Source organism: Neoarius graeffei, chromosome 16, assembly GCF_027579695.1.
Source record: "Neoarius graeffei isolate fNeoGra1 chromosome 16, fNeoGra1.pri, whole genome shotgun sequence".
Lineage (NCBI taxonomy): Eukaryota > Metazoa > Chordata > Actinopteri > Siluriformes > Ariidae > Neoarius > Neoarius graeffei.
Window position 1 is genome coordinate 37,629,713 of NC_083584.1, and position 25,983 is coordinate 37,655,695.

The following is a 25,983-nucleotide window of genomic DNA, read 5'->3' on the forward strand; positions in this document are numbered from 1 at the left end:
GAACAGTGGACTGTAAAGAATCATGTAGGGTAGCAGCAAAAAGAGTCTCCTAAACAAAGTCCTAAATAAGTCGTGGCTGACGGGGGCCTTTCTAATATGGAGTCTGCAGGTTCTCCTCATGCCTGCATTGGTTTCCTCTGGGTGCTCTGGTTTCCTCCCACAGTCCAAAGACATATGGATTTGGTCAAATGGCTACTCAAAATTGCTCGTGAGTGTGAATGGTTGTTCATCTCTGTGAGCCCTGTCAGTTGGGATTGACTCCACCTTCCCCCGATAATGGATTGATGTATGTAAAGTGCAGTGTTATTTAAGCATGCTGGGTGAGGTGTTTGACTAACCTAGGTGAACGTTGGGAGATCTGACTGCCTTGGATTATCAAATTATTCAAAAAAGAAATGACAGTCCATCATTACTTTAAAACATGAAGTGTCTAATAAAAATAAAGAAAAAAACATTTAAATTAGAAGTTGTGCTCAAACTTTTGACTGGTACAATAATTTGTTATTTTATTATGATTATTATAACAGTTGCAGAGTCTGGTGGCATTGGCATGGATGCTCCTGTACTTTCTGCCAGATGGGAAAGCCATGGCCTAATGGGGAGGGAAGCAGCTTTGGGACCAAAAGGACACTGGGTCTCACACAGTTCAAGATAAGATAAAATAGCCTTTTATTATCCCACAAGGGGAAATTTACAAAGTTCAACCTCCAACTTCTCCACTGAGTCTTGCAGTGTATTTATGTAGTCCCTCAGGTCGATGTTTTCGTGCTCCAGCGAACTCTGAGCGTATGAAATTGATCAGATATTAGCAATGATCCAAAACAAATCACCAATATTAGTACGCTGTGGCAAAACCATTGTTAGCATTTACAGTTTTGAGAAAAATACAGTAAGAAGTAATAATCTTTTTGCAGAATTGTGGTTCAAATTTGGCTCATTCCTCTTGGCAAATAATCTTCAGTTCCCCAAAGTTATGAGGGTCCCTCTGATAGACTTGCAATTTTAGTATCCACCATACATTTTCAGTGGTACTGATGTCAGTAGATTGTTGATGCCATGCAAGGCCTTTTTGAATTACAGTTAGGTCCATATATATTTGGACACTGACACAAATTTTGTTTTTTTACCTGTTTAATGAAACATATTCAAGTTATAGTTATATAATGGACATAAAGTCCAGACTTTCAGCTTTCATTTGAGGGTGTCCACATTAAAATTGGATGAAGGGTTTAGGAGTTTCAGCTCCTTAACATGTGCCACCCTGTTTTTAAAGGGACCAAAAGTAATTGGACAATTGACTCAAAGGCTATTTCATGGGCAGGTGTGGGCAATTCCTTCGTTATGTCATTCTCAGTTAAGCAGATAAAAGACCTAGAGTTGATTTGAGGTGCGGTGCTTGCATTTGGAAGATTTTGCTGTGAAGAAAACATGCAGTCAAAGGAGCTCTCCATGCAGGTGAAACAAGCCATCCTTAAGCTGAGAAAACAGAAAAAACCCATCCGAGAAATTGCTACAATATTAGGAGTGGCAAAATCTACAGTTTGGTACATCCTGAGAAAGGAAGCACTGGTGAACTCATCAATGCAAAAAGACCTGGACGCCCACAGAAGACAACAGTGGTAGATGATCGCAGAATAATTTCCATGGTGAAGAGAAACCCCTTCACAACAACCAACCAAGTGAACAACACTCTCCAGGAGGTAGGCATATCAATATCCAAATCTACCATAAAGAGAAGACTGCATGAAAGTAAATACAGAGGGTTCACTGCACGGTGCAAGCCACTCATAAGCCTCAAGAATAAAAAGGCTAGATTGGACTTTGCTAAAAAATATCTAAAAAAGCCAGCACAGTTCTGGAAGAACATTCTTTGGACAGATGAAACCAAGATCAACCTCTACCAGAATGATGGAAAGAAAAAAGTATGGCGAAGGCATGGTACAGCTCATGATCCAAAGCATACCACATCATCTGTAAAACACGGCGGAGGCAGTGTGATGGTTTGGGCATGCATGGCTGCCAGTGGCACTGGGTCACTAGTGTTTATTGATGATGTGACACAGGACAGAAGCAGCCGGATGAATTCTGAGGTATTCAGAGACATACTGTGTGCTCAAATCCAGCCAAATGCAGCCAAACTGATTGGTCGGCATTTCATAATACAGATGGACAATGACCCAAAACATAAAGCCAAAGCAACCCAGGAGTTTATTAAAGCAAAGAAGTGGAATATTCTTGAATGGCCAAGTCAGTCACCTGATCTCAACCCAATTGAGCATGCATTTCACTTGTTAAAGACTAAACTTCAGACAGAAAGGCCCACAAACAAACAGCAACTAAAAACCGGTACAGTAAAGGCCTGGCAGAGCATTAAAAAGGAGGAAACAGCGCCTGGTGATGTCCATGAGTTCAAGACTTCAGGCAGTCATTGCCAACAAAGGGTTTTCAACCAAGTATTAGAAATGAACATTTTATTTTCAATTATTTAATTTGTCAAATTACTTTTGAGCCCCTGAAATGAAGGTATTGTGTTTAAAAAATGCTTTAGTTCCTCACATTTTTATGCAATAATTTTGTTCAACCCACTGAATTAAAGCTGAAAGTCTGAACTTCAACTGCATCTGAATTGTTTTGTTCATAATTCATTGTGGTAATGTACAGAACCAAAATTAGAAAAATGTTTTCTCTGTCCAAATATTTATGGACCTAACTGTATTTTGGCCATAAATTAGGGTTTGTTGTGGGTTTTTTGTTTGTTTGTTTGTTTGTTTGTTTGTTTGTTTGTTTGTTTTAAATGTCCAATTTTTTCTGAGATTGTGTCTTGACCAAAGAGATTACATTATCTCTAATGTGTCTCAGGACTCTGATCTTTAGATTAGAATTTTAGGAAGTTCTACCTTAACTATGACTGCAACTTATGTGGCATCTTTCCACCCAATGGCAACATCTTTTATGACACCAGGTCCAATTTGTAGTAGAATATTTTTGCAGCATTCATGTACATCTGATATAGTGGCAATGTAGCCCACCAATGGAGCTATGCAGGTGGCATCTGGATTCCAGTGGAAGAAACATTGAGGAGTTTAGAACCATCTCACTGCTGAGTCTAAGGCAAAAATATTCTTAAGTATCAGTGTCTGGTGTCTCACAAGCTACTTTTCAACCAACAGGGAATGGGTTCGTGAACCAGTTCCATTCAGGATTCTTTGAACCTTGGTGCCAGCTTGTGCACCAGCATGTATTTCGCCAGTTTTGAGTAGAACAGTTGTAATCAAGAATACGTCGTCACTGGAGGCCATTGCACAATGAAGTGTTTGGAACCCCAAACAGCACTGTATTTACTCCTCTGCATTACAAAAAAAAAATTCTTACACACACAATAGCAGGCTTCATGAGAAGAAAAACTTACCTTAATCCCTTCATACTTGGCCAAAAGGACTGTTTTTCTGCTGCTTTTGCTCAAGTACAGCTTTGGTCTCTTGAGCTCTCTCCTCAGGTTCAGCCAAACAGAGCTGGAAGGTCAAAGACCAAAGGTTATTAGTTTGCCAAGAAAGATCCCTACAGCATCTGTTTATCAGTTGTCAAATGAAGTGGCAAAAATGAGTGATGGCCCAATTCTGGATTTCACAATTAGTGTTTCAAACCCCCAACCTTACTGTATTGTCCACACACAACAGCAGTCATGGATCCATGAGAAGAAAAAAAAAAACAAACAACCAAAAAAAAACAACTCGCCTTAATCTCGTCGCACAGGGCTGCTCTTGCTGCCGAGCCTAAAACAGACAAGGGGGTGAAGAGGCTCAAACTTGAGTGCTTAATATTCACATCTGTAATGCAGTTTCTATTCACATCTGCAATATTCACATCTGCAATGCAATGTCTGTCATTTCTTTTCACCAAAAGTGATGAATAATATAGACACACTGATTAGCATTTTATCGGTGCGCTATAATGAAATTTTAGGAGAGGACCGGTTTAGTTTTAATAGATCGCCGGTGGTCAACTGTGAAAAATGTAGCAAAAGATTTACTTTTAGAAAAGGTTGCAGCAATGTTGCTGCATTTTTAACATTACTCTTGTGGAGCATTTTTTATTATCCAGGTATTTTTTTTAAGTCTCTTTTTTATGTCCACCTCTAAATTGTCATTAAGGCTTTTCTCACTTTCATTCTGTAACTCTTCACTCATGCTCTGGGTCCCACAGGGTTCAACTTCCAACTTCTCCGTTAAGTCTTGTGGTGTTTTTCCGTGGTCCCTTTGGTCGATCTTCTCATGCTGCAGCGTATTCTGAGTGCATGAATCGATTGGCAATATTATTAGCAATAATCCAAAACAAATGATCAATATTAGTACTCTATTGCAAAACCATTGTTAGTATTTACAGTTTTTAGACATGTAATATTTTTGCATGATTGTGTTTCAAATTTGACCCATTCCTCTTGGCAAATAATCTTCAGTCCCCCAAGGTTATGAGTGATGAATAATATCAAACGTCCAACTTTACCTGAGATTATGTGTCTTGACCATATGGCTTACATTACCGTCTAATGTGCATACTTTACATCACAGGCGCAAACCTTCTTTCTCTAAACATGACACGCTGACTTGTTGCCAAAAAATTCTATTTTTTTCTTTGTCTGACCAAAGTATATTGTATATTTGTGCATTATTATTATTATTATTATTATTATTATTATTCTCATTGATTTCAGTGGAATTGTTCTTCCTGCTGCTTTCAGATTGTCCTGCATCTCTTCCAATGACTCTGGTTTCTCTCTTACCTTCCTTGTCATTAGTCTGAGAGCATGTTGTGAAATCTTCTGTGACGGATCAGTCCAGGGACGATTAATTGTGATTCCATGAACCTTCCACATTTCCATTTTTCCAGTCAAGTACTGTTTAATAATGATGTCCCTGACAACTTTATAAAGTTCCACCTTAACTATGACTGCAACTTATGTGGCATCTTTGCACCCAATGGCAATATCTTTTATGACACCAGGCTCAATTTGCAGTAGAACATTTTTGCAGCAGGTACGTATATCTGATATAGTAGCAACGTAGCCCACCAATGGAGATGCACAGATGGCATCTGGATTCCAACGGAAGAAAACATTGAGGAGTTTAGAACCATCTCACTGCTGAGTCTAAGGTAAAAATATTCTTAAGTATCATTGCCTGCGGCCTCACAAGCTACATTTTGACCAACAGGAAATAAGTTCTTGAACTGGTTCCATTTGTTCAATCATTGAAACTTGGTGCCAGCTTGTACATCAGCACATATTTTCACCAGTTTGAGTGGAACAGTTGTAATCAAGGATGCATCATGAACGAAGCCTATTGCACAATGAAGTGTTTGGAACCACAAACAGCACTGTATTTACTCCTCTGCATTACAAAAAAATTCTTACACACACAATAGCGGTCGTGGAAGAAAAACTTACCTCAGTCTCTTCATACTGAGCCAAGTAGGCACTGGATTCCTCCTGCTCTTGCTCCAGAACAGCTTTGGTCTCCTGAGCTTTCTCCTCAGCTTCAGCCAAAGAGAGCTGGAAGGTCAAAGACCAAAGGTTTGCCAAGAAAGATCCCCACAGCATCTGTTTATCAGTTGTCAAATGAAGAGGTAAAAATGAGTGATGGCCAAATTTTGGATTTCACAGTGAGACCGTTTGAAACCCCCAACGTTACTGTACTGTCCACACACAACAGCAATCATGTATCCATGAGAAAAAAAAAAGCAAAAAAACTAACCTTAAACTCTTCATACTGGGCCAAAACCATACTGTGTTTCTGCTGCTCTTGCTGCCAAGCCTAAAACAGACAGGGGGTAGAAGAGGCTCAAACTTGAGTGCTTAATATTCACATCTGCAATGCAATGTCTGGAATGTCTTTTCACCAAAAGTGATGAATAAGAGACACATTGATTAATTCACATTTTATCGGTGCACTATAATGAAATTTTAGGGCAGGACCGGCTTAGTCTTAATAGATCGCCGGTGGTCAGATGTGAAAAATGTAGCAAAAGATTTACATTTAGAAAAGGTTGCAGCAATGTTGCTGCATTTTTGCCATGACTCTTTTGGAGCATTGTTTATTGTGCAGGTATTTTTTTATTTTTAAAAATTCTCTTTTTATGTCCAACTCTAAATTACTATTAAGGCTTTTCTCACTTATGTTCTGTAATTCTTCACTCACCCTCTGGGTCTCACAGAGTTCTACCTCCAACTTCTCCACGGAGTCTTGCAGTGTATTTACGTGGTCCCTCAGTTTGTTGTTTTCATACTTCAGCGTATTCTGAGTACATGAAATTGATAGGTGATTACCAATAATCCAAAACAAATCACGAATGTAAGTACTTTGTTGCAAAATCATTTTGAGCATTTACAGTTTTGAAACATATACAGTTAGAAGTAATAATCATTTTGCAGAATTGTGGTTCAAATTTGGCTCATTCCTCTTGGCAAATAATCTTCAATTCCCCAAGGTTATGAGGGTCCCTCTGATCGTCGTCGTCGGCCACCTTCCGTCTCGTGAGACGATGGGATGCACCTTGATTAGCACTTCTTTGCATGGCTAAACAAACCAATGCGGGAATGGCAGTCTCTTTGGCAAGAAGGACAGATGTACAAAGATGGTTCCTGATCTTGCCGGGAAGACTTGTGTGCTGCTCTTTTTCGGTTTTGGTTGACACTACGTAATAGTTCAGCAGCTTTCCAAGAACTTCTGGACTCGGCAGTGGTCTCCCAAGACTGTACGCTGATCCCGGTGGATTTTAAGTCACGCTTGCAGGCATCTTTGAAGCGGAGCCTTGGGCAGCCACGAGATCTAGAGCCTTCTGACAACTCGCAGTAGATCTTTAGGTATTCTGCCATCATCCATGCAGTGTACATGGCCCAGCCAGCGAAGACGGCATTGGCTAAGGAGCGTGTAAATAGATGGAAGTTCTGCGCACTCAAGCACATCGGTGTTTGGGATTTTATCTTGCCAACTCATGCCAAGGATGCATCTGAGGCAGCGAAGATGGAAGCTGTTGAGTCTTCTCTCCTGAGCAGAGTAGGTTGTCCAAATTTCGCTGAAGTAGAGAAGTGTGTTCAGGACACAAGCTCTGTACACCTGCATTTTAGTACTAATGGTGAGGTTGTTGTTGGACCATACTCTGGTGTGGAGCTTGGACATGATTGCTGAGGCCTTTCCTATTCTAGCATTGATCTCTGGTTCTAGTGAGAGATTCGAGCTAATTATGGACCCAAGGTACTGGAATTTCTCGACTGAGTTAAGCTCGTGGCTTCCAAGATAGATACGTGGCGGGTGGTCAATGCCTTGTCCCATCACTTCAATCTTCTTTATGCTGATGGTAAGACCGAACTCATCACAAGCTTTAGCGAAAAGGTTGATCAGTCTCTGTAGAGCATCACCTGAGTGGGTGGCTAGAGCAATGTCGTCTGCAAAGAAAGCCTCTCTGGTGGTGACGTGTCTGATCTTGGTCTTAGCGCGAAGTCTTGCTAGGTTGAACAGCTTTCCGTCAGATCGCGTGTGGAGGTAGACACCATCTTTGTTGTCCTTGAAGGCGTATGCTAGAAGCACTGAGAAGAATACCCCGAACAGTGTTGGTGCGAGAACGCAGCCCTGCTTGACTCCACTGTGGATTGGGAATGGTGTTGACATTTGTCCGTTGTAGCAGACAGTGCTGTACATATCCATGTGGAAGGACTCTATGATGGAAAGCAGCTTAGGGGGGCAGCCGATCTTCAAGATGAGGAAAGTCCGCTTCTGCTAACGAGGTCAAATGCCTTGATTAGGTCAATGAAGGCGAGGAAGAGTGGTTTGTTCTGCTCCCGGCATTTTTCCTGCAGTTGTCTAATGGAGACGATCATGTCAATGGTAGACCTGCCAGCCCTAAAGGCACACTGAGCTTCTGGGTACACGTGAGTTGCTAGGACATACAGTCGCTCCGGGATGACTCTGGCTAGGATCTTGCCCACTATGCTCAGCAGGGAGATGCCCCTGTAGCAGTTACAGTCACTGCAGTCACCTTTGTTCTTATAGAGGGTTACAATCTTGGCGCCATGCCAGTCCTGCGGAACGGAGCCCTCCCTCCAGACCAGTATGAATAGATCGTACAGGTCTGGGATAAGTGCTTCTTTGCCATGCTTGATCACTTCGGGGGGAATTCCATCCTCACCCGGGGCCTTGCCACTCGATAGGGAGTCAATAGCCTTACTGAGTTCTTGCATTGTAGGTTCCTTGTCCAGTTCTGCAAGAATGGGCAGCTGGCTGATGGTGTCAAGGGCAGTATCTATAACTACATTTTGGGTGGAGTACAGTTCTAGATAGTGCTCCACCCATCGCTCCATCTGCTTCTTCTGGTCAGTGATGAATTCGCCAGATTTGAATTTCAGTGGGATGCTCTTTGTAGCTGACGGGCCTGTGGCCTTCTTAATGCCTGCATACATGCTGCTGGTGTTTCTGCAGTCAGCATCAGACTGGATCCTCTGACTGAGCTTCAGCCAGTAGTCATTTGCGCAGCGTTGGGCCGTCTTTTGGCATCTACTGCGTGCAGCTCTCAGTGCATCCCTTGTAGCCTGACATGGATTGCTTACATGGGCTAAATGTGCAACACGCTTTACCTCCACTACGGGCTCCATTTCCTGCCAGTTGGCTTCAAACCAATCCTGGTTCTGTTGTTCCTTCCGAATGCCTCGAGCCCAGATTAGTATAGGGCGGTGCGTACATGAGTCCATTTCAATTCAGCTGTCTCTGCAGGTGAATAGCTGTTTCCCAAAGATGTTTTTAGGGAATCGAGAAGCGTTTGTAATCTGAGTGGACATGAGGCTCGGCTGGCATTAATACGTGGGACACACTTCGTCTTGGAGTGATGTAGCTTGCGTGGAACGAGGCAAAGGACAGAGCGAACAAGGATGTGGTCGGTGTCACAGTCAGCGCTGTGCATGCTTCTGGTGTTGTGCACATGATTCAGGTCTTTTTTCCTGGCGAGAATCAGGTCTAGCTGGTACCATTGGTTGGATCTTGGGTGGCGCCATGAAACTTTGTGCCTCTCCTTGTTCTGGAAGAAGGTGTTGGTCACCACCAGGTTGTGGAAAGAACAGAGCTCTAGAAGCCTTTGGACATTTTCGTTCATCTTACCAATACCATGATGGCCAGTGACAGACGGCCAAGCTTCAAAGTCAGCACCAACCCTAGCGTTGAAGTCTCCCATGATAAAGAGTCCTTCCTTGCTGGGCACACTTTTGATGGTCGAGTCAAGGGCGTCGTAGAACTGGCCTTTCTCTTCCACGGTCTGGAGCATAGAGTTGGTGAATAAACACACACAAAGTTGACTACACCTGTTCTAGTTGTCATCCGTAAGGTCAGAAGTCTCTCCGAACCCCCTAATGGAGGCTCGATGGTGGACAGCAAGGAGTTCTTAACTGCAAAGCCTACGCCATGTAGTCTAGACTCGTCGAATCTTTTCCCCTGCCAGAAAAATGTGTAATTCTGTTCTCGTAAGGATCCCACGTCAGGTAGTCTAGTCTCTTGCAATGCTGCAGTGTCGACGTTGAGGCGGTGGAGTTCTCTGTCTATTACAGCAGTCTTCTGAAGGTCGTCCATAAACTGAGGGTCGCGATTAAAACTGGGACATATTGTTCTTACATTCCAGCTTGATATTTGAAGAGCTGGCATCTTCATAGTGCGTGAACAATGTTTGCCAGGTGCTGGGATTTACAACCCGCCTGTCGATTTTGTCCTAGCTCCAAGCACCCAATGGAGCAAGCAGGTTGTGGCGGGGTAGTACCTTATTGTCCGAGGGCTGCCCGGATTAAGGTGGGCGGTGACTACCCAATGGAATTAAAAGATTCCTCCCACCGTCAAGAGCAACCCCTAGCACCCAGCTCTACGCCAAAGGAGCATGGACTTATAACTGGTAGACTGCTGCTCCCTGTGTTATGCCTACGCTGAAGAACAGCGAAGCTGGAGTGGCCTCTCCAGGTGCAAGCCTGGGCAGATTGATATGGAGGACTAACTGTTGCCCATGCAGTAGGTCCCCCCTCTCCCCGCAGCTGATGGGGTCCAGGGAAAATGCAAGTATGCCTGGCATCAGGGCGACGCAGGAGTTGCCGGGACAAGGTTGTAGCAACGATGACCCACCTAACAGACTTCACCGCCGGATTTATCCTCAGGGTTTACTCCCGAAGTCTCTCCCATGGAAGGGTAAGTTGCGAGACAGCAGCGGTTGATTTTGGAGTTCTCTCCCCTAGATGAGTCGCCAGCCAGGTTATCGAGCCTCATCAGCCTGGAGCTATCTGGTTTGAAGATACCAGAACTTGATGGCCTATCCCAGACAGGGTATTGCCACAAGGCTGCGGAGGTTTGAAATCAGAGTTTTCCTTTTCCTAGGTGGAGTGCCAACCAAGGCTAATGAGCTCCACCTACCCACTCTGATAGACTTGCAATTTTAGTATCCACCATACATTTTCAGTGGTATGGAAGTCAGTAGACTAGCAACGCCATCCAAGGCCTTTTTGAATTATTTTGGCCCCAAGTTAAGGTTTGTTGTGTTTTTTTCAAACATCCAACTTTACCCAAGATTATGTGTCTTGACCAAAGAGATTACATTATCCTCTAATGTGTCTCAGGACTTTAATCATGAATCCATATTTTTATGATTCCTTTTATGACATATAATGCCCAAGTGGCATTTAGAGAGCAGCAGAACAAAATCATAATGCTTCCACATCCATCCTTCACAGTGGGGAGGATATACTTTAGATCATCAGCATAAACTTTCTTTTTCCAAACATGACACGCCGACTTGTTGCCAGAGAATGCTATTTTTTCTTTGTCTGACCAACGAATATTGTATATTTGTTATTATTATTTAGTGTGCTCATTGACTATTGATTTTAGTGGAACTGTTCTTCATGCTGCTTTCAGATCGTCCTGCAGCTCTTCCAATGGCTCTGGTTTCTCTCTTACCTTCCTTGTCATTAGTCTGAGAGCATGTTGTGAAATCTTGTGTGACGGATCAGTCCAGGGACGATTAGCTGTGACTCCATGAACCTTCCACATTTCCGTGTCCGTGTGGGTTTCCTCCGGGTGCTCCGGTTTCCCCCACAGTCCAAAGACATGCAGGTTAAGTTAACTGGTGACTCTAAATTGACCATAGGTGTGAGTGTGAGTAGTTGTCTGTGTCTATGTGTCAGCCCTGTGATGACCTGGCGACTTGTCCAGGGTGTATGCCGCCTTTCGCCCGTAGTCAGCTGGGATAGGCTCCAGCTTGCCTGCAACCCTGTAGAACAGGATAAAGCGGCTAGAGATAATGAGATGAGAGATCACACACACACACACACAATAGCAGTCGTGGATTCATGAGAAGAAAAACTTACCTTAAGCCCTTCATACTTGGCCAAAAGATCTCTGTTTATCTGATGCTCCTGCTCGAGGACAGCTTTGGTCTCCTGAGCTCTCTCCTCAGCTTCAGACAAAGGGCGAAGGAGAGAGTTTAGGAGACCAAAGCTTATTAGTTTGCCTAGAAAGATCCCCACAGCATCTGTTTATCAGTTGTCAAATGAAGTGGTAAAAATGAGCGATAGCCCAATTCTGGATTTCACACTGAGAATGTTTGAAACCCCCAACGTTACTGTACACACACAACAGGCAAGGATCCATGAGAAAAAAAAAACTGTAACCTTAAACTCTTCATACTGGGCCAAAACCATACTGTGTTTCTGCTGCTCTTGATGTCGAGCCTAAAACAGATAGGGGGTAGAAGAGGCTCAAACTTGAGTACTTAATATTCACATCTGCAATGCAACATCTGTCATTTCTTTTCACCAAAAGTGATCAATAATATAAACACATTGATTAACATTTTATCGGTTCCCTATAATTAAATTTTAGGGGAGGACTGGTTTAGTCTTAATAGATCGCCAGTGGTCAGGTCTGGAAAATATAGCAAAAGATTTACATTTAGAAAAGGTTGCAGCAATGTTGCTGCATTTTTGCCATGACTCTTTTAGAGCATTGTTTATTGTGCAGGTATTTTTTATTTTTAAAAAGTCTATTTTTATGTCCAACTCTAAATTATTATTAAGGCTTTTCTCACTTATGTTCTGTAATTCTTCACTCACCCTCTGGGTCTCACAGAGTTCTACCTCCAACTTCTCCACTGAGTCTTGCAGTGTATCTATGGAGTTCCTCAGTTCATTGTTCTCTTGCTGCAGAGCATTCTGATTACATGAAATTGATAGGTGATTACTAATAATCCAAAATAAATCACCAGTATTAGTACTCTATTGCAAAACAATTGTTAGCATTTACAGTTTTGAAACATGTACAGTAAGAAGTAATAATCTTTTTGCAGAATTGTGGTTCAAATTTGACCCATTCCTCTTGACAAATAATCTTCAGTTCCCCAAGGTTATGAGGATCCTTGGGATAGACTTGCAATTTTAGTATTCACCATACATTTTCAGTGATATTGAAATCAGCAGATTGGCGACGCCATCCAAGGCCTTTTTGAATTATTTTAGCTCCAAGTTAGGGTCTGTTGTGCTTTTTCAAACGTCCAACTTTACCTGAGATTATGTGTCTTGACTAAAGAGATTACATTATCCTCTAATGTGTCTCAGGACTCCAATCATGGATCAGTCGGTTCATGGTTTCTTTTATGATGTATAATGCCCGAGTGCCATTTAGAGAGAAGCAGACCCAAATCATAGTGCCTCCACGTCCATCCTTCACAGTGGGGAGGGTATACTTTAGATCATCGGCATAAACTTTCTTTCTCTAAACATGACAAACTGACTTCTTGCCAAAGAATTCTATTTTTTCTTTGTCTCACCAAATTATCTTGTATTATTATTATTATTATTATTATTATTCCCATGTCACCCAGTGTTTTCATTGGCATGTTTACTGTCTATGAAGCCTCAACAAGGCCTCAGACAGCCAGTACTTTTCTCAGTATGTGAGCTGTACCCAAAAGGGCTGACTTCTGCAAAGGGCATAGATCATATTGGATTCCAAGCTGTCCTCAATCTTTGAACCTCAGTGGTATTGACTCTAAGGCTCCAATCACCACTGGTATTACTGCCACCTTACCCTCAGACATTCTCCTCAATCTTGCAATCTCCACCTTCAGCTCAGAGTAGGCTTCAATCTTTTCTATTTGTGTCCTAATAATGTTCTAATCTGCTGGGAGGGCTACATCAATGATATGATATTGATTATTTTCTTGATCTAATACCACTATATCAGGACGTCGATGTTCAATGACTGTCAATTTGAAAATCATGGTTCAAAAAACAACTTCGGTTTGTCTTCCTCTTCCATCCCCTTCACTGGCATATGTTCATACCACTTATCGGTAGCCTGGTATCCAAATTTTTGGCAATATGCCTGACACTTTTGGTCTTTTCAGTGCACAATCTGCATTTCTCTGTCACTTGTATGGTAAATACTATCTGCCACTAATTTTGTGTGTAATGCTTACTCTTGTGCTGCCATTATGAGCCTCTCAGTGCTTCTCTTCAAATCTCCATTGCTCAACCATACCCAAAAGACCTCCAGATCTTTCAGACCCTCTGTCTCCCGCTCAAACTGTCCATGTAAATGCATGTCCAGCAGCTCCTCCCACTTCTCCTGTTGTTTCCATGTTTTGAAGGTATCTTTTCCTTCCTTCCAATCAACCCATGCCCACCATTAGCTCACTTCATGTAAAGCCTGTTGACATTTGACTTGGGGTGCAAAGCACCGTACATGGTCATGAGCTTCAATCATCTTCCTATCTAGGTCCTCACTCTCCAACTTTGTCCAAATTACAATTCCATCACTGTAACATATGACAGCTATGGCCCAGGTATTGATAGCATGGATCAGATTCCTTGAATCTTGAATTATTATAATTATTATTATTTAGTGTGCTCACTGATTATTGATTTCAGTGGAATTATTCTTCCTGCTGCTTTCAGATTGTCCTGCAGCTCTTCCAATGACTCTGGTTTCTCTCTTATCTTCCTTGTCATTAGTCTGAGAGCATGTTGTGAAATCTTGTGTGACGGACCAGTCCAGGGATGATTAGTTGTAATTCCATGAACCTTTCACATTTCCATTTTTCCAGTCAAGCGCTGTTTAATAATGATGTCCCTGACAACTTTAGGAAGTTTCAGCTTAACTATGACTGCAACTTGTTATGTGGCATCTTTCCACCCCGTGGCAACATTTTTTATGAATTTGCAGTAGAACATTTTTGCAGCAGGTACGTACATCTGATATAGTGGCAACGTGGCCCACCAATGGAGATGCGCAGATGGCATCAGGATTCCAACGGAAGAAAACATTGAGGAGTTTAGAACCATCTCACTACTGAGTCTAAGGCAAAAATATTCTTAAGTATCATTGCCTGGTGCCTCACAAGCTACTTTTTGACCAACAGGGATGGGTTCTTGAACCGGTTCCATTCAGGAATCTATGAACCTTGGCAGCAGCTTGTGCACCAGCAAGGATTTTCACCAGTTTTGAGTGGAACAGTTGTAATCAAGGATGCATCATGAACAAAGATCATTACACAATTAAGTGTTTGAAACCTCAAACAGCACTGCATTTACTCCTCTACATTACCAAAAAAAATTTGCACACACAATTGTAACATGGCTTCATGAGAAGAAAAACTTACCTTAATCCCTTCAAAATGGGCCAAGTAGGTACTGTATTTCTGCTGCTCTTGTTCCAGGACAGCTTTGGTCTCCTGAGCTCTCTCCTCTGCTTCAGCGAAAGAGAGCTGGAAGGTCAAAGACCAAAGGTTATTAGTTTGCCAAGAAAGATCCCTACAGCATGTGTTTATCAGTTGTCAAATGAAGTGGTAAAAATTAATGATGGCCAAATTTTGGATTTCACAATGAGTGTTTGAAACTACCAAGGTTACTGTACTGTCCACACACAACAACAGTCATGGACCCATGAGAAAAAAAAAAACCCTAACCTTAATCTCTTCATACTGGGCCAAAACCATACTGTGTTTCTGCTGCTCTTGCTGCCAAGCCTAAAACAGACAGGGGGTAGAAGAGGCTCAAACTTGAGTGCTTAATATTCACATCTGCAATGCAACATCTGTCATTTCTTTTCACCAAAAGTGATGAATGACATAGACACTTTGATTCACATTTTATTGGTGCACTATAATGAAATTTTCAGATAGGCCTGGCTTAGTCTTAATAGATTGGTGGTGGTCAGGTGTGAAAAAAATGTAGCAAGAGATTAATTTGATAATTAATTTAATTACTTTTATTGACTGCTTAATTTTCATGTCTGCAATAAGCCATTTCACTTTTTTGAAAATGCAAAATTGGAAACAGCCCTGGAAACTGCAGGGCTGGGTTGAAATGATTATTATGCCATGACCTTTCCTTACACATCAACTAGTTCCTGAATTCTTCATGACCTGTGTTAGATGTAATAAAAGCAGCAAGTAATGAAAATCTAGAAAAGGTCACAGCAGTGTTGGTGCAGTTTTTATTATTTTTTTAACAAATAATTTGGGCACTGCTGTTTGCAAGCTCTTTTTATTTGCACCCGCTCACTTGTTATAACTGTGTTAAAAAGAGGGAAATGACCGAAAATGTCACCAGCAATGTTATTGGTAATCAGGAAATCATCCTGCAGTACAATTCTTTATGTACCAAAAATATGGGGTTCCTTCATTATTTTGAATAGCAGACTTTTTCTCACTCACCTTCAATAAGTTGTCACAAGAAGAGCAACTCTCAATAAGTTCTGTCTGCAGCACCTCCACTGTGCCTTGAGTGCAAAGTTCAGCACTGGTTTCCAGAGCATTCTGAGCTGTTTCCTTAGCTTTAGCCAAAGTACCCTGAAACAACCAAATGTCATTAGCTTTACCTACTTCTACACACAGACAAAATTTTAATGACCGTGTCCTCACCCATGAGAAAAGCTAAAATGCTTCCAGTACCAGTCAAAAGTTTGGACACACCTCTGATTAAATTATTTTTATTTACTTTAATTAATTAAATGACACTTCATATCTTAAAATAATGATGAATGTCATTTCTCTTTACTTAGTTGAGCAGTTCTTGACATAATATGGACTACTACAGTTATGGAATAGGGCTATTTTACTGTATTTTTATTATTTACTATTTGGTCTTTGATGATCTCAAACACATTAACAAGTATGGCCGCAGTCTTGAGAGGATTGTCAAGAAAAGTTGATTCAAGAACTTGGGAGAGCTTCACAAGGAGTGGACTGAGGCTGGTGTCAGTGTATCAAGACCCATCACGAACAGACATCTTCAAGAAAGGGGATACAACTTTCGCATTCCTAATATCAAGCTACTCCTGAGCCAGAGACAATGTCAGAAGTGTCTTATCTGGGCTAAGGAGAGAAAGAAATGGACTGTTGCCAAGTGGTCCAAAGTCCTCTTTTCAGATGAAAGTACATTTTGCATTTAATTTGGAAATCATGGTTCTAGAGTCTGGAGGAAGAGTGGAGAGGCACAGAATCCAAGGTGTTTGAAGCCCAGTGTGAAGTTTCCACAGTCTGTGATGATTTGGGGTGCCATGTCATCTGCTGGTGTTGGTCCACTGTATTTTATCAAGTCCAAAGTCAACACAGCCATCTACCAGGAGATTTTAGAGCACTTCATGCTTCCATCTGTTGACAAGCTTTTTGGAGATGCTGATTTCCTTTTCCAGCAGGATTGTTTGCTGACCATGATATTACTGTGTTTGATTGGCCAGCCAACTTGCCTGACCTGAACCCCATAGAGAATCTATGGGGTATTGTCAAGAGGAAGATGAGAAACACCCGACCCAAAAATAGATACGCTGAAGGCCACTATCAAAGCAACCTGGGCTTCAATAACACCTCAGCAGTGCCACAGACTGATCACCTCCATGCAACACCGCATTGATACAGTAATTCATGGTAAAGGAGCCCCAACCAAGTATTGAGTGTATAAATGAATGTACTTTTCAGAAGTTGGACATTTCTGTATTGTAAATCCTTTTTTTGATTGATCTTAGGGAATATTCTAATAATTTGAGATACTGGATTTCTGATTTTCATGAGCTATAAGCCATAATCATCTCATCTCATTATCTCTAGCCGCTTTATCCTTCTACAGGGTCGCAGGCAAGCTGGAGCCTATCCCAGCTGACTACGGGCGAAAGGTGGGGTACACCCTGGACAAGTCGCCAGGTCATCACAGGGCTGACACATAGACACAGACAACCATTCACACTCACACCTATGGTCAATTTAGAGTCACCAGTTAACCTAACCTGCATGTCTTTGGACTGTGGGGGAAACCAGAGCACCCGGAGGAAACCCACGCGGACACGGGGAGAACATGCAAACTCCGCACAGAAAGGCCCTCACCGGCCACGGGGCTCGAACCCGGAACCTTCTTGCTGTGAGGCGACAGTGCTAACCACTACACTACCATGCCGCGTGCCACCAGGGGTGCAGATAGGATTTTTGAACTGGGGGGGACTGAGCTGTCAGCAAATGATTCCATTTTGTGTATATGTGTGTATATATATATATATATATATATATATATATATATATATATATATATATATATACACACACACACACACACACACAACCGTTCAAAAGTTTGGGGTCACTTTGAAATGTCCTTATTTTTGAAAGAAAAGCACTGTTCTTTTCAATGAAGATCACTTTAAACTAATCAGAAATACACTCTATACATTGCTAATGTGGTAAATGACTATTCTAGCTGCAAATGTCTGGTTTTTGGTGCAATCTACATAGGTGTATAGAGGCCCATTTCCAGCAACTATCACTCCAGTGTTCTAATGGTACAATGTGTTTGCTCATTGCCTCAGAAGGCTAATGGATGATTAGAAAACCCTTGTACAATCATGTTAGCACAGCTGAAAACAGTTGAGCTCTTTAGACAAGCTATAAAACTGACCTTCCTTTGAGCAGATTGAGTTTCTGGAGCGTCACATTTGTGGGGTCGATTAAATGCTCAAAATGGCCAGAAAAATGTCTTGACTATATTTTCTATTCATTTTACAACTTATGGTGGTAAATAAAAGTGTGACTTTTCATGGAAAACACAAAATTGTCTGGGTGACCCCAAACTTTTGAACGGTAGTGTGTATACATGTTATTTCACCTCCCTCACTGCCATCACCAGGAACTACCTGCAGGCCAGGACAATAATAACATTTTAACATAGCCTATGGAAATCCAAAGTTTACACATTATCATCACGCACAGAAATTGCAAAACTGCAAAACTAGTTTTAAAACCGCTAAGTTCCAACTGTTAAACATAGCGAGAGGCTGGGCTACGTGTGTGTGTGTAAAGCAGGGGTCACCAAACTTTTTTCTCTGGGGGCCACATTGTCGTTCCTGACTGTGATGGGGGGCCGGGGTCAGGTCAGCTATATAACATAGAATTGTATGACCCAGACAAATATGACCACCAGCAGGCCTCATTGTGTAGTAGAGATTACTAGCCTGGCACAGCCATCCCCACTACTATATCCACACTACTATATCCACACTTGATTCCTGGCACATATTTGTTTATCTTTACTAGTGGTTTGCAAAAGTAGTAATTGAGTCTTCACACTTTGTTTTAATTTGAAATACCACAGATATTCCATTTATTTATTTTCTAATAAAAATAACATCAAAGCTGTCAAGGTAAGAAACATCTGCCTAGTTGAGGTGATTGACACTGGCAAAGGTGAGTGGAAAATTATAAATTGTAGGTAGGCCTGTTGATATTATTAATAATATTAATAATTGTGTGCAGCACTTAATAAAGGTCAAATAAATAGGCCTAGAAAATAAATACATTTTTAAAAAACAGTGAAATTATAATAATATGAGCAATAGATCAACTAGCCAGCTCTTATGCCTATCCATTTGAGCATGTTCAGTAAACATTTTTTAGGTCAAGGTGAAAATGAAATGAGCAGTAGGCCATTTACAGGTCAAAACTAAAGCATAATACAGAATAATGGGAATCAAAATCAGTAGTATATGTAGGTGAGCTGGATTTGTACTTGTTGATTTGTACTCCTTGTCGGGACACACCTCCTCGGCCACAGCAAGCATGCATACTTTAACAAATTCCCCATCAGTAAACAGCTTTCCATGGGTAGCTAGTAGGTGAGCTACCTTATAGCTAGCTCGGACAGCAGCCTGGTTGATCTGGGTTTGGGGAAGGAATACATTCTGTTGTGCAGCCAGTCCGCATTTCATCCTCCGAATCCTGTCTTCTCTTGTTTGCCCTCGCAAACTAGCATACTCTTTGTGGCGGGTTTCGTAGTGACGACGCAGATTATATTCTTTGAAAACCGACACACTTTCTTTACATACAAGACAAACTGCACGGTCCTTACACTGAACAAAAAAATAATCGGTGGTCCACTGTTCTTTAAAAACTCTGCACTCTCTGTCAGCTTTTCGCTGACCGCTAGCCATTTTGCTGTCCTGAACACTGACAGTTCTCTGCGCATGTGCTGCCTGTAACTGCTTGATCGCGAGCATATGACGAAAATTCGGAAAATATGAATAGTTCATTTTATAACTAAATATCAATTTTAATTGATAAAATCAACAAAATACAAGATGCAGACATGTTATTATTTGCCAAAAAGCAATTAAAAAAAAAAATAGGCCATAACCACTTTTGGGGATCGCCTCATAGGGCCGGTTCAAGTGGTGGGGGGCTGGGGGGCCGGTCAAAGGGGGGTGGCGGGCCGGAGTCGGCCTGCAGGCCGTAGTTTGGTGACCCCTGGTTTACACTGTAAAGTGTAAACCAGTGCATCCTGAATTTCTAACTATGCCTGTGTGTTGCGTGAGCGGCAGTCAGTCAACAACTCTTCGCAAAGTTTCCTTATGAAACAATATGCTCGCTGAAATTATGGCAGGGAACGCCAGATTAAACATTAAAACTGCCTTCTGAGCACTGTATCTACAGGCTATCACCGAAAGAAGGAGGCTACCAGAAAGGCATCTCTACTCCGTACGATTTTACTTTCACTACGACATTACTTTGAACAGACTATCAAAAAATTGCAAGGTGATATGATAAAGTAAGGCACAGTTTACTTACAGTCGTCGTTTTTTTGAAAAAACGATGCAATCGTTTTCTGCCTGTTGGCATCCTTCATCATGCCGTGTTGGGGTCCTGAACTAGGAGGCGCTGTCCCCGATATGCCTGTCAAACTTGTTGTGGGTAACCATAGCAACCAAGCTCGAGCTGTGCAGTCTGCGCAGTTGCAACTATGTATGTACTGCTGTGCACCTTAATAAACCGAATGGTAATTTTTCCGTGAGGTTTGCCTTATGCAAAGAAAGACAGCATAGACATTTTTTCCTCCCTATAAGTGGGGGGGACCGAACGAGGTGAATTTAAATCTGGGTGGGACGAATCCCCCCCCCTCTATCTGTGCCACCCCCATAATCATCAAAATTAAAACAAAAAAGGCTTTAAATATTTCACTTTACATGTAATGAATATAGAATATATGAAAGTTTACCTTTTTGAATTAAATTATGAAAAAAAGGAACTTTTTCATGGTATTCTAATTTTTTGAGATGCACTAGTATATGTTTCACACTTTATAAACCTGCCGTAAATCAGCAGTAATAAAAAGTAGGCTAATTGGAGCATAATGCCTGTGAAAAATAGTGATATACACAAGATGTGTGCAGTTTTGGAGTGAACAAGAGAATCATTAAAATGTAAAACTTTCTCACTCCATTAGCACTTACAGCTAATAGAGTGACAGTGTGTGTGGCTGGCCGTCTGCTGCTCCTGCAATGTTTGGTGTTTTTATTGTTTTTAACCATCGGCACTAAACAGATCGAGTCTCTGCTGGTGTATGATCGCCAGTCGCTCTTGATTATCCGACAAAATGTCAGTGATTTAGGTCCATTTGCTCACAGTGGACACAATACCTTGCCCCTGTTCCTGGCGGGGATTCCACCTCACCTGTGCCGGGCCTCGGCCTTACCTTTTCGGCGGAAGCGTCCACGTCGCCGCGGCGGCCGGCTGGTGAAGCTGAAACTTCATCTGGCACGCTCTTCGTCCACTTTCCGGACAGGACATGGGTTATTCCCTCCTTCTGCGGTGCCCCAGTGCTTCCTGGACCCAATCAACGCCTGCTTGGTACCTGTTGCCGGCGTTTCTGATGGACTCCAGCCCCGATGCCGCTGCCCTCTTCGGCTGTCTCAGCGCGGGGTAAACCACCGGCTCCTGAGGACGCTGGCCCGGGCTCCCCGATCCACCGGACCACAGACTCCAGCTCTCACCAGGATTGGCTTGGTAAACGCTAGATCCCTGGCGAACAAAACTTTCCTCCTGAGGGATTTCCTCTGTGTGACAGAGACCTGGATCGGTGCCGGTGAGTGCAGCGCTCTGGTCCAACTTTTACCCGCTGACTGTTTTTACTTCAACTCCCCGCGGATGTCGGGTCGTGGCGGGGGAACGGCGACAGTTTACAAAAACGATTTTAAATGTAAACAGTGCACCGTCTCATCCCCACCCTCCAGCTTTGAGGTGACTTTATTTGACAGTCCCCCCAAGAATTCCGCGGGCCTTTGTGATTGTTGCGGGCTAAAATGTCTGATGTTGCGGGGGTTTTAACAAAAAATTGCGATGAAAGTTGCGGTGTTTAGGTTTTTGTTGCGATTACATTGCGGGAGGAAGTGAAAGTTGCGAGAAATCGTTGCGATTTTCTCTTTTTGTGATTAAAATTGAGTGATATGTTAAATATTAAGTTATTACTGAAAAACTATTGATTATAAAACAAAGACACTGAGAAATGGTCCTATAAACAACTTTACCAATATAAAAGATTACCAGGACTGCAAAAATGCAGAAAAATAGGCTTTACTTATCCAAATGCACCTGTTGGTTCAAAAGTTAAAGTGCATAGAACCTCACAGCACAACATGAAGTTACCTTAAAATATAATATAAATGCCTCAGCTTTCATGTAAGAAAAAAACTATTAATACTAGTGCTGTGTGCAGGCAGTCTCCCCTGAAGACTAAATTAAACAATAATTATAAACTAATAAAATAAATGGCTCAGGCTTCATAGAAGAAAAAAAACCAATTTGAACAGAATCTCACAGTATGATGCTGAAGCTGCCTAAACAATGGAAAATAAAATACCATTTTGGCAAAAACGTTGGCATCCATTAATTTCTTGTATTAAGTAAAAAAAAATAAAGTGCACACAGTCCTTCACTGTAAACATAACACACTTTCAGTAACAGAATTTAAGCCTACATAAACACTGACTCACACATGCAGTGTTGCCAGATACTGCTGACGTTTTCCAGCCCAAAATATGTTCAAAACCTGCCAAAATGCACTTTAAACCGGCGGGAACCACCCAATCTGGCAACACTGTGCACATGCTGCTTCTCTTGAACGTATACACGGAAGTAAGGCGGAAGGTAGTTTGTCGATGTCACCTCAAGACGACGCCAACGATTGGTCAAATTTGCAGGAAAGTTGCGGTGATTGGATATAATTGCAACACCGCCCTGAATTCGCGGGGATTGGTTGAATTTCCGTTGATGTTGCAAATCGCAACATCACAAAATCCTGGAGGGTCTGATTTGAGGTGGGTCATTCCGACCTGGTGCTGTGCGCCGTCATCTACCAACCCCCCCAAATACAACAAGGGCTTTGTGAATGACTTTTCTGCTCTTCTGGCTGAAATTATGCCTAAGTATGACCGTGCCCTTTTTCTCGGGTACTTTAATATTCACGTGTGTTGTCCTGAAAAGCTGTTGGTGAAGGAGTTTTTAGGCCTTATTGAGTCATTTAATTTGGTGCAGTGTGTGTCTGGTCCCACACATGAACAAGGACACACATTAGATCTTGTCCTCTCTTATGGTCTATCTGTGTGTAAACTGTGGGTGGTAAAAGAGAGCAACTGGACTTGCTTGAAGATTCTTGAAGACGTTTCACCTCTCATCCGAAAGGCTTCTGCTGTCTACCTCTGCTGTCTACCTTCATCTTAACAATAAAGGACACTCATTTCAGGATTGCAACGTAAGCATTTTAGCCAGAGAGGATCGTTGGTATGAGCGAGGAGTTAAAGAAGCCATTTTTGTCAACCTGGAACGGCCATCACTGAACAGAGGTGGTGGTCTAAGACATCATTTATCAGCCACCTACAATGCAGTCCTTGGCACGCTTCCCAGACAACTGAATGCACACCAAAACCCAGCTGTTTTCAGTGACTCACAGGAGGACAGATGCCCCTTTTCCACCAAAGCAGTTCCAGGTAGAGCCCTGCACTCCCGCGGGAGTCCCGCAGGACCCACGGGACCCGACGCAAAGCAGTGCGGCGCAGGACAAATTTTGAAAGCTCATTGCGGGTGGGAGGGGGAGTGCACAATGCGGGAGCGGTGATAAGCTGCAGTCCCGCTAACTAAAAGCGTGTTTAAAACAAAATTTATAAATTATTAATTTATGTCTATCATATATAATTTGTGCTGGATATTTTATTTGGCATTAATAAAAACATTTTAAGATGCCTAAATTTGCGGATGTGGTTGTGGCAGCGGGGGCGTGGCCAAGCAGCAGTCTGTGAATGGAGAGTGGGGTCGGGGAAGGTAAGTGGCTAGGTCATTACACCTGATGTCAATTTGTGTGTGTGTGTGTTTGTTTGTTGCAGGGATGGAGTATAAAGGGAGGGGGAGAGGAGAGAAGAGGGATTTGCTCCCCGACCACAACACGTGTGTGTGTGTGTGTGTGAGTGAGTGAACGAATGAGCGAACGAACGAAAGAAAGAAAGCTGAAAAGCTCAAGTGAGTGGTGTGCGTCCCGGGTTTCAGCACCACTGTAGTAATCCCCGATGTGGGTGGAGCACAGAAGCACGGCAGGCGAGAGTTCGTGTTCACACCCACTCATTTTACTGAGCTTTTCAGCTTTCTTTCTTTCACTCACACACACACACGTGTTGTGGTCAGGGAGCGAATCCCTCTTCTCTCCTCTCCCCTTCCCTTTATACTCCATCCCTGCAACAAACACACACACACACACAAATTGACATCAGATGTAATGACCTAGCCACTTACCTTCCCCGACCCCGCCCTCCATTCACAGACTGCTGCTTGGCCACGCCCCCGCTGTCACAGTGGTCTAATCTCGCGTACGTTTCCGATTCCTTTCCGCTCTTCTGTGTTTGAGATCTCCGATCATGGCAGAAGAGCAGAGCTCCTCTAGTGAAGCTCACAGTGCTTCAGAAGTAAGTGCTGCTTTAAAAAGAAAGTAGGGGGCGGGGCACCATCACACTGTCTTTAAATTATATTAATTTATTATAGGCCTACTTGTATTTCCTAGAATGTAAATGTGAGGAGTGACATATAAGCTATGTGCAATGTACAATATTCTTAATATCCACCGTAGATTTTGGTAGGTGTGTTGGGTATCTCTGTAAAGCCTCAGCTGTGCATGCCGCCTGGCAACGCGCACCCTCGCTACGTGCGCTAGGTGAAGGATCGGTCAGTGGAGAGCTCAGCTAAGCTCAGCATGTTTAATTCCCCAAGCCAATGACAAGAACTTCCGTGAGAAATAACGCGAACGTCTGCATCATGCGGGATTTGCAGGCGGGAGCGGGACAAAATATGGCAGGCGCGGGCGGGAGCGGGACTGAAAATCATAATTCTTTGCGGGAGCGGGACTGCACAATGCGGGAGCGGGCAGGAGCAGGACTGAAAATTCTGTCCCGCACAGACCTCTAGTTCCAGGGCTGGTTCGGGGCCAGTGCTTAGTTTGGAACCGGGTTTTCGGTTTCCATTGACAAAGAACTGGCTCTGGGGCCAGAAAAACTGGTTCCAGGCTAGCACCAACTCTCTGCTGGGCCAGAGGAAAGAACCGCTTACGTCAGTGGGGGGGCGGAGTTGTTAAGACCAACAACAATAACAAGACCGCGAAAGATCGCCATTTTTAAGCGACGAGAAGCAGCAGCTGTACAAACGCTTAGTCATCCATTATTATTATTGTTGTTGCTGCTGCTTATTCCGTGTTGTTTTTGCTTCGATATTCGCGCCAAGGTTTATGCAAACGTAGTGACGTAACTGATGTATACAGTGACGTAATGACTTATACAACGATGTAACTGACGTATACAGCGACGTAATGATGTGGCTTCCCTTAGCACCGCAAGCGATGGAAAAGCAAACTGGTTCTCAGCTGGCTCGCAAGTTGAACGAGTTGTGAACCAGCACCAGCGCTGGCCCCAAACCAGCCCTGGAACTCATTTGGTGGAAAAGAGGCAAGAGAGAACCAGCATTCCATTGATCGCCCTAACGGGCAACCCATTGATCATCCTAACGACTCTCGAGGCCATTCACAACCAGCCCCCAGTGACCCACACCAACAGGATGACTCAATGACACCTTGAAAGGAAGCCTTTGAAGGTGAAGCCTTTCCTTGCACAAACGCACTTTGAGACAGTAATCCACGCCTTCATAACATCTCAGCTGGATTACTGTAATGCACTTTATTTTGGAGTCAGCCAGTCCTCCCTCGCACGTCTCCAGCTGGTGCAAAATGCAGCTGCTCACCTCCTAACTGGAGCACGTAAGAGGGAGCACATAACTCCTATCCTGGCTTCCCTCCACTGGCTGCCTGTGCACTTTAGAGTCCATTTTAAGATTCTTTTATTTGTTTAAGTCTTTAAATGGTCTTGCCCCCCCATCTCTCGGAGCTCCTTCAACCCTACGCTCCTGCTCGGTGCCTCAGGTCAGCTGATCTGCTGCTCCTGGAGGTACCGAGGTCCAAACAGAAGCTCAGAGGGGACAGAGCTTTCTCCACTGCTGCTCCAAAATTATGGAACGAGCTACCATTGCACATTAGGCAAGCCTCCTCACTGTCCATTTTTAAAACCAGTCTTAAAACCCATTTTTACTCCTTGGCCTTTAACTCCGCATGAGACTCTGCTCTTG

General features: G+C 42.9%; 1 protein-coding gene across 1 annotated transcript in view; it reads right to left on the reverse strand.

The window, feature by feature from the left end:
• Positions 1-609: 609 nt before the first annotated feature.
• LOC132900654 (involucrin-like) overlaps positions 610-25,983 on the reverse strand; it is a 34,069-nt gene continuing 8,695 nt past the window's right edge. Inside the window, exons 3-14 of the mRNA XM_060942884.1 lie at positions 15,730-15,864; positions 14,980-15,039; positions 14,674-14,778; positions 12,128-12,226; positions 11,687-11,746; positions 6,195-6,293; positions 5,751-5,810; positions 5,444-5,596; positions 4,163-4,286; positions 3,736-3,773; positions 3,410-3,512; positions 610-780 (exon numbers count right to left, since the gene is read on the reverse strand). Coding sequence (XP_060798867.1) covers positions 3,420-3,512; positions 3,736-3,773; positions 4,163-4,286; positions 5,444-5,596; positions 5,751-5,810; positions 6,195-6,293; positions 11,687-11,746; positions 12,128-12,226; positions 14,674-14,778; positions 14,980-15,039; positions 15,730-15,864 — 1,026 coding nt within the window. The 3' untranslated portion in view covers positions 610-780; positions 3,410-3,419. The remainder of the gene's footprint in view (positions 781-3,409; positions 3,513-3,735; positions 3,774-4,162; positions 4,287-5,443; positions 5,597-5,750; positions 5,811-6,194; positions 6,294-11,686; positions 11,747-12,127; positions 12,227-14,673; positions 14,779-14,979; positions 15,040-15,729; positions 15,865-25,983) is intronic.